Source organism: Patagioenas fasciata, chromosome 29 (assembly GCF_037038585.1).
Source record: "Patagioenas fasciata isolate bPatFas1 chromosome 29, bPatFas1.hap1, whole genome shotgun sequence".
Lineage (NCBI taxonomy): Eukaryota > Metazoa > Chordata > Aves > Columbiformes > Columbidae > Patagioenas > Patagioenas fasciata.
This window is the reverse complement of record NC_092548.1, coordinates 5318515-5334571: the sequence shown is the minus strand read 5'-3', so window position 1 is coordinate 5334571 and position 16057 is coordinate 5318515. Positions and strand designations below refer to the sequence as shown.

The window sequence follows — 16057 nt, the reverse complement described above, 5'->3', positions numbered from 1 at the left end:
CATGGTGACAGGGGGATATGGGGACAAGGGGACAGGGGGGAACAGGGGGATATAAGGACATGGTGACAGGGGGATATGGGGACAAGGGGACAGGGGGGAACAGGGGGATATAAGGACATGGTGACAGGGGGATATGGGGACAGGGGGACATTGGGGACACCAGGTGACAGTGGGTGGTTGGGAGCTCTGGGCCACCAAGGACATTGTCATTGGGGACAGCAGTGGACAGGGACACGGGGAGCCCCAAAACGCCACCACCGACACGGGGGGGACCCGGTAGGTGTGGGGACCCCAGGTGACACATTGGGGACACATGGGGGGGTCTCACCGTGCGCGGGGGCTGCGGGGCCGCGCTCCTGATTGGCGCAGGGGGCTGCAAGGAGACGGGGACGTCACCCGGTGTCCCCAGACCCAGGACCGGGGGGGTGGTGGTGGCACCCGGGGCTTGGGGACACTTGGGGACACTGAGGGAACCGGGAGTCCAGGAAGGGGACCCAGGAGTTTTGGGAGGACACCCAGGAGTTCGGGGGGACCCAGGAGTCTGGGGGGGACCAAGGAGTTCGGGGGGGACCCAGGAGTCCGAGGGGATCAAGGAGTTCGGGGGGATCAAGGAGTTCGGGAGGGACCCAGGAGTTCGGGAGGGACCCAGGAGTTCGGGAGGGGACCCAGGAGTTCGGGTGCTGCAAGGAGACGTGGATGTCACCCGGTGTCCCCACACCTGGGAAGGAGGCGGAGGGGTCAGTGGTGGCATCCGGGGGGCTGGGGACACTTGGGGACACTCACCCTTCTTCTTCTTGCGGCCGGGCCGTCCCCGTTTGAGCTTCTTGATGCGGTTTGGGGGGTCGGGGCGGGGGGGGGCACCCAGCACCCCCGGGCTCTCGGCGTCTGAATCCTCCTCGGCCTCCCCCGCGTCCTCGCTCTGCTGGGGACAAGGGGACGTTGGGGACATGGGTGACACGGGGGACAAGGATGGTGGGACAAGGGGACACGGGGGATATGGCAGATGCGGGGACATGGGTGACAAGGGGGACAAAGGGACATAGGGGGACAAGAGGACATGGGGGGACAGGGGACATGTGGGGACACGGAAGTACAAGGGGACACAGGGGGACAAGGCACATGGGGGGACAAAGGGACATGGGGGGACATAGAGGGACAAGGGGACATGGGGGGACAAAGGGGAACAAGGGGACACAGGGACATGAGGGGACAAAGGGATGTGGGGGAGAAGGGGGACAAAGGGACACAGGGGGAGAAGGGGGGACATATGGGGACAAGATGACATAGGGGGACAAGGGGACATGGGGGGACAAAAGGGGATGTGGGGACCAGAGGGTGGGGGGTACTGGGAGACATTGGGGCGGTTGTGGGGCAGGGCCATGGGGTGGGGGTGTCACCGCTTGGGGACAGTGGGGGCCACGGGGGACCCAGGCGTCCGGGGGGGGGACCCAGGCGTCCGGGAGGGACCCAGGCGTCCGGCCGTACCGAGCTGCTCTTCTTGCGCTTCCCGCCCAGTACACCCAGTTTGATCTTGAGCGGCGCCATCTTCCTCCCCTTCATCCTCCTCTTCAGCTCCGGCACCCGCGGGCTCTTGCTGCGCTTCTTGTGGCCGGGGCCTGTGGGGACCCAGGAGTTCAGGGGGATCCAGGAGTTCGGGAGGGGACCCAGGAGCTCGGGAGGGGACCAAAGAGTTCGGGGGGGACCCAGGAGTCCGGGAGGGGACTCAGGAGTTTGGGGAGGGGACCCAGGCAGCTGGGAGGGACCCAATTGCTCGGGAGGGACCCAGGAGTCTGGGAAAGGACCCAGGAGCTTGGGAGAGGACCCAGGAGTTCGGGAGAGGACCCAAGCATCCAGAAGGGACCCAGGTGTCCAGGGAGGACCCAGGTGTCCGGGAGGGACCCAGGAGTTCGAGGAAGGACCCAGGAGTTCGGGAGGGGACCCAGGAGTCCGGGAGGGGACCCAGGAGCTTGGGGAGGGGACCCAGGCATCTGGGAGGGACCCAATTGCTCGTGAGGGACCCAGGAGCTCGGGAGGGACCCAGGAGACCGGGAGAGGACCCAGGCGTCTGGGAAGGGACAGCCCCACACCCACCTTTGCCCTCCTTGGTCTTGGCCTTGCGCAGGGGCGGGGGTGGCGCCTCGGGGGCCACGTTGGCCACGGCGGCCGACACTTGCTCGGCCACGGCGGCAGCAGCGGCGGCGGCGGCAGCGGCCACGGCAGCGGCCGAGCCCTTGAAGGGGTTGTTGGCACTGAACTCGCGCCACTTGGCGCCCAGGATGGTCATCATCTTGGACATGGGGATCTTGGGGTTCTTCTTGGCGATCAGCGGCCTGGGGGGGCACATGGGGGTGGGTTGGGGTGCCTGGGAACCCAGGCGGTCGGGGGGAGCACCCAGGAACCCAGGTATCCGGGGCACCAAGGGACCCAGTGATCCAGGGTACCCAGGGACCCAGGCATCCAGGGAGGGGGATTTAGGGACTCAGGCATCCGGGATACCCAGGGACCCAGGCATCCAGGGAGGGGCACTTAGGGACCCAGGTATCCGGGGGAAGCAACAAGGAACCCAGGCATCTGGGGCACCCAGGGACCCAGGCATCCGGGGAGTGGCACTTAGGGACCCAGGTGTCTGGGGTACCAAGGGACCCAGGCATTCGGGGAGGGGCACTTAGGAACCCAGGCATTCGGGATACCAAGGGACCCAGGCATCCGGGGAGCGGCACTTAGGGACCCAGGTGTCTGAGGTACCAAGGGACCCAGGCATCCGGGGGGAGCAACAAGGAACCCAGGCATCCGAGGCACCCAGGGACCCAGGCATCCGGGGAGTGGCACTTAGGGACCCAGGTGTCTGGGGCAACAAGGGACCCAGGCATCCGGGGAGTGGCACTTAGGGACCCAGGTGTCTGGGGCAACAAGGGACCCAGGCGTCCGGGGAGGGGCACTTAGGAACCCAGGCATTCGGGATACCAAGGGACCCAGGCATCCGGGGAGCGGCACTTAGGGACCCAGGTGTCTGGGGTACCAAGGGACCCAGGCATCCGGGGGGAGCAACAAGGAACCCAGGCATCTGGGGCACCCAGGGACCCAGGCATCCGGGGAGTGGCACTTAGGGACCCAGGTGTCTGGGGCAACAAGGGACCCAGGCGTTCGGGGAGGGGCACTTAGGGACAAGCACACCAAGGGCCCCCCCAGCACCCCAGGGTGCCCCCTAAGACCCAGAGGGACCCCCCTGGCACCCCAGGGCGTCCCCACCTCATGAATTGGCTGAAGGCCTTGTAGTTGGTGAGCGTGTGATAATCCTCCTCGGTGAAAACGTGATCGACGTCCTCCAGGCCCCACGCGCCCAGCAGCTGAGCCGAGGATTTCTGCTCTACGGCCTGGGACAGGGACAATGGGGACACGATAGGGATATGGGGACGGGGGGATATGGGGAACATGGGGACAGACAGGGGGAGAGAGGGACAGGAGGATATGGGGACATGGGGAACATGGGGACAGACAGGGGGACAGAGGGACAGGGGGATATGGGGAACATGGGGACAGACAGGGGGAGAGAGGGACAGCAGGATATGGGGACAGGGGGACATGGGGACAGAGAGGGGGACAGAGAGGGGGACAGAGAGGGGGACAGAGAGGGGGACAGAGAGGGGGACAGAGAGGGGGACAGAGGGATAATGGGATATGGGGACAGGGGGATAATGGGATATGGGGACAGGGGGATAATGGGGACGGGGACAGGGGGATAATGGGGACGGGGGGATAATGGGGATGAGGGGACATGGACATATGGGGACATGGACATATGGGGACATGGGGATATGGGGACAGGGGGACGTGGGGACATGGGGATATGGGGACAGGGGGACACAAGGGGGTGACACAGCGTAGGGGGGACAAGAAAGCATCAGGAACAGGGACAGAGGGGACAGGGACACAGGTCACCTGCTGGGATCCCAAAACCCTGCTGTACCCCCCATGGGTCCCCCCAGAACCCCCTGCACCCCCAGATCCCCCATGTCCCCCCCCATCACCTTCACTTTTTGCCCCCCAGACCCCCCTGTACCCCCCACAATGTGTCCCCCCCACCCATGGGTGCCCCATCACCTTCACTTTCTGACCCCCAGACCCCCCTGTACCCCCCACAATGTGTCCCCCCCACCCATGGGTGTCCCCATCACCTTCACTTTTTGGCCCCCAGACCCCCCTGTACCCCCCACAATGTGTCCCCCCCACCCATGGGTGCCCCATCACCTTCACTTTCTGACCCCCAGACCCCCCTGTACCCCCCACAATGTGTCCCCCCCACCCATGGGTGTCCCCATCACCTTCACTTTTTGGCCCCCAGACCCCCCTGTACCCCCCACAATGTGTCCCCCCCACCCATGGGTGCCCCATCACCTTCACTTTCTGACCCCCAGACCCCCCTGTACCCCCCACAATGTGTCCCCCCCACCCATGGGTGCCCCATCACCTTCACTTTCTGACCCCCAGACCCCCCTGTACCCCCCACAATGTGTCCCCCCCACCCATGGGTGCCCCATCACCTTCACTTTCTGACCCCCAGACCCCCCTGTACCCCCCACAATGTGTCCCCCCCACCCATGGGTGCCACATCACCTTCACTTTTTGCCCCCCAGACCCCCCTGTACCCCCCACAATGTGTCCCCCCCACCCATGGGTGCCCCATCACCTTCACTTTCTGACCCCCAGACCCCCCTGTACCCCCCACAATGTGTCCCCCCCCACCCATGGGTGTCCCCATCACCTTCACTTTTTGCCCCCCAGACTCCCCTGTACCCCCCACAATGTGTCCCCCCCATCCATGGGTCCCCCTGTCACCCTCACTTTCTGACCCCCAGACCCCCCTGTACCCCCCACAATGTGTCCCCCCCACCCATGGGTGCCCCGTCACCTTCACTTTGCGCCCCCCTGTACCCCCCACAATGTGTCCCCCCCATCCATGGGTCCCCCTGTCACCCTCACTTTCTGACCCCCAGACCCCGCTGTACCCCCCACCCATGGGTGCCCCCATCACCTTCACTTTCTGCCCCCCATCCTCGTCGGACTTTTTCCGCCTCTTGGTCTTTTTCTCCTTGCGGTCTCGGTGTTTCCGGCGCCGTTTTCGGGGCCCCCCCGAGTCACTGCCCCCGCTCTCGGGAAACTCGTCCCGCTCCGACTCCAACTCATCCTCGGACACCTGCAACAATCGGCACCGTGTGACACACGTTTGTCACCCCTTGTCACCTATTGACACCCGTTTGTCACCCAGAGGTTCGTCAGCCCACTTGTCAACCATTTGTCACCCGTTTGCCAACCATTTGTCACCCATTTGTCACCCCTCATCACCCGTTTTTCACCCCTTGTCACCCGTTTGTCATACACTGTCACCCATTTGTCACGTTGTCACGCATTGTCACACACTGTCAAACGTTGACACACATTGTCAAACGTTGCCACTCATTTGTCACCCTTTCACCCACTTGTCACCCCACTTGTCACACGTTGTCACCCATATCTTGCCCCCCTTGTCACCCCACTTGTCACATGTTGTCACCCATATGTTGCCCCCCTTGTCACCCCACTTGTCACATGTTGTCACCCATTTGCCACCCCCCTTGTCACACGTTGTCACCCATTTATTGCCCCATTTGTCACCCATTTTTTCACCTGTCACCCATTTGTCACCCGTTGACACACATTTGTCATCCCGTTTGTCACCCCATTTGTCACCCAATTGTCACCCATTTGCCACTCTATTTGTCACCTATTTCTCACCCATTGTCACCCATTTGTCACTCCATTTGTCGCACGTTGTCACGTTGTCACATGTTGCCAAATGCTGACACACATTGTCATACGCTTCCACCCATTTGTCACCCCATTTGTCACCCATTGTCACCCCATTTCTCACCCGTTTGCCACCCATTTGTCACCCCCCTCCCAGACCCCATCACTGGGGCCAGGAGAACCCAGGCATCTGGGAGGGACCCAGGAGTTTGGGAGGGACCCAGGCGTCCGAGAGGGGACCCAGGCGTCCGAGAGGGGACCCAGGCGTCCGGGCGGGCCCGATCCTGTGTTGAGGTGCTGGGGGGGGGGGTGTGAACTCACCAGTTTTTTCCGTTTCCGGGGTTTTCCGGGTTTATTTTCCTTCTGTTTCCGGGGCCCCCGCTTCTTCTTGGGCAGCGCCCCCTGCAGGCCGCGCAGCAGCTCGGGGTCACCATCTGTTGGGGGGTGGGGACAAGGGGATGGGACATGGCCCCACAGGGACACTGTGGCCACCACGGCCCCCCTATGGCCACCACGGCCCCCCTAGAGCCAACACATCCTCCCTATGGCCACCATGGCCCCTCCATGGTTGCCATGAACCCCCATGGCCACCATGTTTTCCCCATGGCCACCACGGCCCCTCTATCATCACCATGAACCCCCCACGGCCACCATGGCCCCCCCATGGCCACCGTGTCCCCCCTGATGGCCACCGTGGTCCCACATGCCCCCCACCTCATGGCCACCATGGCCTCCCCCATCATCACCATGACCCCCATGGCCACCACATCCCCTCTATGGCCGCCATGTCCCCCCCATGGCCCCCTTCCAGAGCCACCATGTCCTCTCATCACCCCCCATGGCTACCATGGCCTCCCCATGGCCACTGTGTCCCCTCATGTCCCCCCATGGCCACCATGAGCCCCCCGCGGTCACCCCATGGCCACCATGGCCTTCCCAGAGTCACCGTGTCACCTCATGTCCCCCCATGGCCATCGTGTCCCCCCATGGCCACTACGTCCCCCCCGTGGCCACCATGTCCTCCCCATGGCCACCATATCTCCTCTATGGCCACCACGGCCCCTCATCTCCCCACTATGGCTGCCATATTACCCCCTATGGCCACCATGTCCCTCTCATGGCCACCATGGCCACCACATCTCCCCTACAGCCACCATGTCCCCACCATGGCCACCATATCTCCCCTATGGCCACCACGGCCCCTCATCTCCCTGCTATGGCCGCCACGGCCCCCCCATGGCCACTGTGTCCACCCCATGGCCACCAAGAGTCCCCCATGGCCCCCTCAATGGCCATCATGGCCCTCTCAGAGTCACCAGGTCACCTCATATCCCCCCATGGCCACCATGGGCCCCCCATGGCCACTGTGGCCCCCCCCATGGCCACCATGAGCCCCCCATGGCCACCATGGTCCCTTTATGGCACAAAAATGGGGAAAAAGGGGGGGAAGGGAGGGGGAATGGGGGGGAATAAGGGGGGGGAGGAAGGGGGAGGGGAGGAATGGGGGGGGGGAGGAATGGGGGGGGAGAATGGAGGGGTGAGAATGGGGGGGGGGAGGATGGGGGGGGGAGGATGGGGGGGGAGGATGGGGGGGGGAGGATGGGGGGGAGGATGGGGGGGGAGGATGGGGGGGGAGGATGGGGGGGAGGATGGGGGGGGAGGATGGGGGGGGAGGATGGGGGGGGAGGATGGGGGGGGAGGATGGGGGAGGAGGATGGGGGGGGAGGATGGGGGGGAGAATGGGGGGGGAGAATGGGGGGGGGAGAATGGGGGGGGGAGAATGGGGGGGGGAGAATGGGGGGGGGAGAATGGGGGGGAGAATGGGGGGGAGAATGGGGGGGAGAAGGGGGGGAGAAGGGGGGGGGGAAGCAAATAAATGATCAAAAAAAGGCCAAAAAAAAGGTGAAAAAAAAGCGATAAAATGAATCAAAATTGAATTAATAAATTACAATGGTTTTGCCTGATTTGGGCTTTTTTTTTGTGTCCTCCCCCCATTGTTCTCGGGCGGGAAACGGCAAAAATAAGGGGAAAAAAGCCAAAAGAAGGCAAAAAGCCACAAAATTCAGCTGCGGGGGAAAAAAGTGGAATTTCAGCTCAAATCAAATGAAAAATGGGCTTAAAATCTGAATTTGCCCATTTCTGAGCATTTGGGGGGGGGGGGGCAAAACGGCACAAGCAGCAAAATGGGCCCAAACGCAGTGAATTTGCCCCAAAGAGCACCCAAACTTGCCCTGTGTCCTGTCAGGACCCAACAGCTCAAACAACAACGACCTGAGTCCTGTCAGGACCCAAGAACCCAAACAACATTGACCTGTTACCCTGTCAGGACCCAAGAGCCCCAAATAACCACACCATGGGGTGCAGAAACCCCACTGAGTCCTGTCAGGACCCAACACCCCAAACAACAACGACCTGTGCCCTGTCAGGACCCAAGAGCCCCAAACAACAACGACCTGGGTCCTGTCAGGACCCAAAAGCCCCCAAACAGCCACACCAGGGGTTCAACATCCACCTGTGTCCTGTCAGGACCCAACACCCCAAACAAACACCCCAGGGGGTGCAGAAACCACACTGAGTCCTGTCAGGACCCAACAACCACCACCTGTGTCCTGTCAGGACCCAAGAGCCCCAAACAACCAGCACTTGGGTCCTGCCAGGACCCAAGAGCCCCAAACAACCACACCAGGGGGTGCAGAAACCACATTGAGTCCTGCCAGGACCCAACACCCCAAACAACAACAAACTGTGCCCTGTCAGGACCCAACACCCCAAACAAACACACCGGGGGGGTGCAGAAACTTCATTGAGTCCTGTCAGGACCCAACACCCCAAACAACAACAAACTGTGCCCTGTCAGGACCCAAGAGCCCAAACAACCAGCACTTGGGTCCTGCCAGGTCCCAAGAGCCCCAAACAACCACACCAGGGGGTGCAGAAACCCCACTGAGTCCTGTCAGGACCCAACACCCCAAACAACAACAAACTGTGCCCTGTCAGGACCCAAGAGCCCCAAACAAACACCAGGGGGGTGCAGAAACTTCATTGAGTCCTGCCAGGACCCAAGAGCCCAAACAACAACGACCTAGGTCCTGTCAGGACCCAACAACCCACACAAAAATGACCTGTACCCTGTCAGGACCCAACAGCCCCAAACAACCACACCAGGGGGTGCAGAAACCACACTGAGTCCTGTCAGGACCCAACAACCCAAACAACAACGACCTATGCCCTGTCAGGACCCAAGAGCCCCAAACACACGCACCAGGGAGTACAGAAACCGCATTGAGTCCTGTCAGGACCCAACAGCCCAAACAACAACCACCTGGGTCCTGCCAGGACCCAAGAGCCCAAACAACAACCACCTGTATCTTGTCAGGACCCAACAACCCAAACAACAACAAACTGTGCCCTGCCAGGACCCAAGAGCCCCAAACAACTACACCAGGGGGTGCAGAAACCACACTGAGTCCTGTCAGGACCCAACACCCCAAACAACAACAAACTGTGTCCTGCCAGGACCCAAGAGCCCAAACAACAACAACCTGTGCCCTGTCAGGACCCAACACCCCAAACAACAACAAACTGTGTCCTGTCAGGACCCAAGAGCCCCAAACACATGCACCAGGGGGTGCAGAAACCACACTGAGTCCTGTCAGGACCCAACACCCCAAACAACAACAAACTGTGTCCTGCCAGGACCCAAGAGCCCAAACAACAACGACCTGAGTCCTGTCAGGACCCAAGAACCCAAACAACATTGACCTGTTACCCTGTCAGGACCCAAGAGCCCCAAATAACCACACCATGGGGTGCAGAAACCCCACTGAGTCCTGTCAGGACCCAACACCCCAAACAACAACGACCTGTGCCCTGTCAGGACCCAAGAGCCCCAAACAACAACGACCTGGGTCCTGTCAGGACCCAAGAGCCCCCAAACAGCCACACCAGGGGTTCAACATCCACCTGTGTCCTGTCAGGACCCAACACCCCAAACAAACACCCCAGGGGGTGCAGAAACCACACTGAGTCCTGTCAGGACCCAACAACCACCACCTGTGCCCTGTCAGGACCCAAGAGCCCCAAACAACCACACCAGGGGGTACAGAAACCACATTGAGTCCTGCCAGGACCCAACACCCCAAACAACAACAAACTGTGCCCTGTCAGGACCCAACACCCCAAACAAACACACCAGGGGGTGCAGAAACCACATTGAGTCCTGCCAGGACCCAACACCCCAAACAACAACGACCTGTGCCCTGTCAGGACCCAAGAGCCCCAAACAACCACCACTTGGGTCCTGCCAGGACCCAAGAGCCCCAAACAACCACACCAGGGGGTGCAGAAACCTGAGTCCTGCCAGGACCCAAGAGCCCAACCAACCACCACCTGTGTCCTGTCAGGACCCAAGAGCCCAAACAACCACCACTTGGGTCCTGCCAGGACCCAAGAGCCCCAAACAACCACACCAGGGGGTACAGAAACCACATTGAGTCCTGCCAGGACCCAACACCCCAAACAACAACAAACTGTGCCCTCTCAGGACCCAACACCCCAAACAAACACACCAGGGGGGTGCAGAAACTTCATTGAGTCCTGTCAGGACCCAACACCCCAAACAACAACGACCTGTGCCCTGTCAGGACCCAAGAGCCCAAACAACCAGCACTTGGGTCCTGCCAGCACCCAAGAGCCCCAAACAACCACACCAGGGGGTGCAGAAACCACACTGAGTCCTGTCAGGACCCAACACCCCAAACAACAACAAACTGTGTCCTGTCAGGACCCAAGAGCCCCAAACAAACACCAGGGGGGTGCAGAAACTTCATTGAGTCCTGCCAGGACCCAAGAGCCCAAACAACAACGACCTGAGTCCTGTCAGGACCCAAGAACCCAAACAACATTGACCTGTTACCCTGTCAGGACCCAAGAGCCCCAAATAACCACACCATGGGGTGCAGAAACCACACTGAGTCCTGTCAGGACCCAACACCCCAAACAACAACGACCTGTGCCCTGTCAGGACCCAAGAGCCCCAAACAACCACCACTTGGGTCCTGCCAGGACCCAAGAGCCCCAAACAACCACACCAGGGGGTGCAGAAACCTGAGTCCTGCCAGGACCCAAGAGCCCAACCAACCACCACCTGTGTCCTGTCAGGACCCAAGAGCCCAAACAACCACCACTTGGGTCCTGCCAGGACCCAAGAGCCCCAAACAACCACACCAGGGGGTGCAGAAACCACATTGAGTCCTGCCAGGACCCAACACCCCAAACAACAACAAACTGTGCCCTGTCAGGACCCAACACCCCAAACAAACACACCAGGGGGGTGCAGAAACTTCATTGAGTCCTGTCAGGACCCAACACCCCAAACAACAACGACCTGTGCCCTGCCAGGACCCAAGAGCCCCAAACAACCACAGCAGGGGGTGCAGAAACCTGAGTCCTGCCAGGACCCAAGAGCCCAACCAACCACCACCTGTGTCCTGTCAGGACCCAAGAGCCCAAACAACCACCACTTGGGTCCTGCCAGGACCCAAGAGCCCCAAACAACCACACCAGGGGGTACAGAAACCACATTGAGTCCTGCCAGGACCCAACACCCCAAACAACAACAAACTGTGCCCTGTCAGGACCCAACACCCCAAACAAACACACCAGGGGGTGCAGAAACCACATTGAGTCCTGCCAGGACCCAACACCCCAAACAACAACGACCTGTGCCCTGTCAGGACCCAAGAGCCCCAAACAACCACCACTTGGGTCCTGCCAGGACCCAAGAGCCCCAAACAACCACACCAGGGGGTGCAGAAACCTGAGTCCTGCCAGGACCCAAGAGCCCAACCAACCACCACCTGTGTCCTGTCAGGACCCAAGAGCCCAAACAACCACCACTTGGGTCCTGCCAGGACCCAAGAGCCCCAAACAACCACACCAGGGGGTACAGAAACCACATTGAGTCCTGCCAGGACCCAACACCCCAAACAACAACAAACTGTGCCCTCTCAGGACCCAACACCCCAAACAAACACACCAGGGGGTGCAGAAACCCCACTGAGTCCTGTCAGGACCCAACACCCCAAACAACAACGACCTGTGCCCTGTCAGGACCCAACACCCCAAACAACAACGACCTGTGTCCTGCCAGGACCCAAAAGCCCCCAAACAACCACTCCAGGGGTTCAACATCCACCTGTGCCCTTTCAGGACCCAACACCCCCTATCATTTTCCCGCCCGCCCCCTCAGGCGCCGCCCGGGGGGGGGATCCCAGACCCTCCCTTTGCGGGGGGGTGACGACGATGACACCCACGCGTGGGGTGACGGTGACACGCAGAGCCACGGCTCTGTGAACCGCCCCCCGTCCCGTTTTTGTGCCGTTTGTCCCGTTTTTGTGCCGTTTGTCCCGTTTTTTGTGCCCGTTGTTTACAAACAGCGCCCCCCCCCCCCCCCCCCCAGCCGTCAATCAAAGCGCCCGGGAGGCGGGAAGCGCGCGAGGGGGCGCGGGAAGCGCGAGGCGGCGCCAGCGGCGGGAAAACGCGGGGGGGGGGGGGGGTAAAGGGGGAAGTAAAGTAATTAAGGGGGGTGTTAATTAAAGAGCGTGTTAATTAAAGGGGGGGTGATGTGAAGGGGGTGTCAATCTAAAGGGGGGGGAGTAAAGGGGGGGTGGAAATTAAAGGGGGTAAAGAGGGGGGTAATGTAAAGGGGGGGGGGGAAGTACCGGGGGGGTTGAGGTAACGGGGGGGGGGGGCGCGAAGTATGGGGGGGAGCGTGAGGAAAATGGAGAAATAAGATTGAGTGTGAGGTAAATGGGGTTAAAATGTGATGGGGGGGTGAGGTAAATGGGGCTTTAAAGTGATGGGGGGGTGAGGTAAATGGGGGGGGTCCTGAAGTGATGGGGGGGGGTGAGGTAAATGGGGGGGTGTTAAAGTGATGAGGTGACCTGGGGGGGGGGGGGGGGGTCTGAGGTGACATGGGGGGGGGTCTGAGGTGACCCAGGGGGGGTCAGGGGGGTTTATGAGGTGACATGGGGGGGGTGTGAGGTGACCAGGGGGGGATCTGAGGTGACCCAGGGGGGGTCTGAGGTGACATGGGGGGTTCTGAGGTGACCTGGGGGGGTCTGAGGGGTGTGAGGTGACATGGGAGGGGTCTAAGGTGACATGGGGGGGGTGTGAGGTGACCCAGGGGCTTCTGAGGGGTTTATGAGGTGACATGGGTGACATGGGGCAGGTCTGAGGTGACATGGGGGGGTCTGAGGTGACATGGGGGGGCTGAGGTGACCCAGGAGGGTCTGAGGTGACATGGGGGGGGTGTGAGGTGACCCAGGGGCTTCTGAGGGGTTTATGAGGTGACATGGGGGGGATGTGAGGTGACATGGGGGGGGTGAGGTGACGAGTGGGGGTCTGAGGGGTCCGAGGTGACATGGGGGGGACTGAGGTGATGGGGGGGGGGGGGTGTAAGGTGATGAGGAGGGGTCTGAGGGGTCCGAGGTGACATGGGGGGGAGTCTGAGGTGACGAGGAGGGGGGTGAGGTGACGAGGGGGAGTCTGAGGGGTCTGAGGTGACATGGGGGGCTCTGAGGTGACATGGGGGGGGGTCTGAGGTGATGAGGGGGGGTCTGAGGTGACATGGGGGGGGTCTGAGGTTACCCGGGGGGTCTAAGGTGACGAGGGGGGGTCTGAGGTGACAAGGGGGGGTCTGAGGGGTGTGAAGTGACCCGAGGCAGGGGATCTGAGGTGACATGGGGGGGGTCTGAGGTTACCCGGGGGGTCTAAGGTGACGAGGGGGGGTCTGAGGTGACAAGGGGGGGTCTGAGGGGTGTGAAGTGACCCGAGGCGGGGGGTCTGAGGTGACATGGGGGGGGTCTGAGGTGACATGGGGCGGGTGCGAGGTGACAAGGGGGGGTCTGAGGGCTCTGAGGTGATGAGGATGGGGGGTTGAGGGGTCTGAGGTGACATGGGGGGGCTCTGAGGTGACAAGGGAGGAGGGGTTGAGGTGACAAGGGGGGGTCTGAGGTGACAAGGGGGGGTGAGGTGACGAGTGGGGGTCTGAGAGGTTTGAGGTGATGAGGGGGGATCTGAGGTGATATGGGGGGGGTCTGAGGTGACGAGGGGGGGTGTGAGGTGACAAGGGGGGGTCTGAGGTGCCATGGGGGGGGTCTGAGGTGACGAGGGGGGGTGTGAGGTGACATGGGGGGGGTGTGAGGTGACATGGGGGGGGTGTGAGGTGACAAGGGGGGGTCTGAGGTGACATGGGGGGAGGGGTTGAGGTGACATGGGGGGCTCTGAGGTGATGAGGATGGGGGGTTGAGGGGTCTGAGGTGATGAGGGGGGGTGTGAGGTGACAAGGGGGGGTCTGAGGTGACCCGGGGGGGTCTGAGGTGCCATGGGGGGGGTCTGAGGTGACCCGGGGGGGTCTGAGGTGCCATGGGGGGGGTCTGAGGTGCCATGGGGGGGTCTGAGGTGACCCGGGGTGGTCTGAGGTGCCATGGGGGGGGTCTGAGGTGCCATGGGGGGGTCTGAGGTGACCCGGGGTGGTCTGAGGAGCCATGGGGTGGTCTGAGGTGCCATGGGGGAGGTCTGAGGTGCCATGGGGTGGTCTGAGGTGACCCGGGGGGGTCTGAGGTGACCCGGGGGGGTCTGAGGTGCCATGGGGGGGTCTGAGGTGCCATGGGGGGGGTCTGAGGTGACCCGGGGTGGTCTGAGGTGCCATGGGGGGCGTCTGAGGTGCCATGGGGGGGTCTGAGGTGACCCGGGGGGGTCTGAGGTGCCATGGGGGGGGTCTGAGGTGACCCGGGGTGGTCTGAGGTGCCATGGGGGGGGTCTGAGGTGCCATGGGGGGGGTCTGAGGTGCCATGGGGGGTCTGAGGTGACCGGGGGGGGTCTGAGGTGCCATGGGGTGGTCTGAGGTGCCATGGGGGGGTCTGAGGTGCCATGGGGTGGTCTGAGGTGCCATGGGGGGGTCTGAGGTGCCATGGGGTGGTCTGAGGTGACCCGGGGGGGTCTGAGGTGCCATGGGGTGGTCTGAGGTGCCATGGGGGGGTCTGAGGTGACCCGGGGGGGTCTGAGGTGCCATGGGGGGTCTGAGGTGACCCGGGGTGGTCTGAGGTGCCATGGGGGGGTCTGAGGTGCCATGGGGAGGTCTGAGGTGCCATGGGGGGGTCTGAGGTGACCCGGGGGGGTCTGAGGTGCCATGGGGAGGTCTGAGGTGCCATGGGGGGTCTGAGGTGACCCGGGGGGGTCTGAGGTGACATGGGGAGGTCTAAGGTGCCATGGGGGGGTCTGAGGTGCCATGGGGGGGTCTGAGGTGACCCGGGGTGGTCTGAGGTGCCATGGGGGGGTCTGAGGTGACCGGGGGGGGTCTGAGGTGACACGGGAGGGTCTGAGGTGCCATGGGGGGGGTCTGAGGTGACCCGGGGTGGTCTGAGGTGACCCGGGGTGGTCTGAGGTGCCATGGGGGGGTCTGAGGTGACCGGGGGGGGTCTGAGGTGCCATGGGGGGGTCTGAGGTGACCCGGGGTGGTCTGAGGTGCCATGGGGGGGTCTGAGGTGCCATGGGGGGTCTGAGGTGCCATGGGGGGGGGTCTGAGGTGCCATGGGGGGGGGTCTGAGGTGACCGGGGGGGGTCTGAGGTGCCATGGGGTGGTCTGAGGTGCCATGGGGAGTCTGAGGTGCCATGGGGGTGGTCTGAGGTGCCATGGGGGGGGTCTGAGGTGCCATGGGGGGGTCTGAGGTGACCCGGGGTGGTCTGAGGTGCCATGGGGGGGTCTGAGGTGCCATGGGGGGGGTCTGAGGTGCCATGGGGTGGTCTGAGGTGCCATGGGGATGTCTGAGGTGACCCGGGGGGGTCTGAGGTGCCATGGGGGGGGTCTGAGGTGACATGGGGGGGGTGTGAGGTGACCCAGGGGGGTCTGAGGTGCCATGGGGGGGGTCTGAGGTGCCATGGGGTGGTCTGAGGTGCCATGGGGGGGTCTGAGGTGACCCGGGGTGGTCTGAGGTGACCGGGGGGGGTCTGAGGTGACCCGGGGGGGTCTGAGGTGCCATGGGGGGGTCTGAGGTGCCATGGGGGGGGTCTGAGGTGCCATGGGGGGGTCTGAGGTGACCCGGGGTGGTCTGAGGTGCCATGGGGGGGTCTGAGGTGACCCGGGGGGGTCTGAGGTGCCATGGGGAGGTCTGAGGTGCCATGGGGGGTCTGAGGTGCCATGGGGGGGTCTGAGGTGCCATGGGGGGGTCTGAGGTGACCGGGGGGGGTCTGAGGTGCCATGGGGGGGTCT

At 62.5% G+C, this 16057-nt stretch overlaps 1 protein-coding gene across 7 annotated transcripts in view; it reads right to left on the bottom strand.

The window, feature by feature from the left end:
- CHD3 (chromodomain helicase DNA binding protein 3) overlaps nt 1-16057 on the bottom strand; it is a 62103-nt gene that overhangs the window by 44427 nt on the left and 1619 nt on the right. For 3 of the 7 annotated variants that reach the window (XM_071800122.1, XM_071800121.1, XM_071800126.1), the window contains exons 3-9: nt 6106-6218; nt 5033-5194; nt 3250-3374; nt 2092-2330; nt 1486-1616; nt 784-922; nt 329-373 (exon numbers count right to left, since the gene is read on the bottom strand). In XM_071800122.1, the coding sequence (XP_071656223.1) occupies nt 329-373; nt 784-922; nt 1486-1616; nt 2092-2330; nt 3250-3374; nt 5033-5194; nt 6106-6218 (954 nt within the window). Of the gene's footprint in view, nt 1-328; nt 374-783; nt 923-1485; nt 1617-2091; nt 2331-3249; nt 3375-4101; nt 4108-5032; nt 5195-6105; nt 6219-16057 lie in introns of those variants that run through there. The other 4 variants (XM_071800123.1, XM_071800124.1, XM_071800125.1 and 1 more) reach the window with 4 other exon arrangements.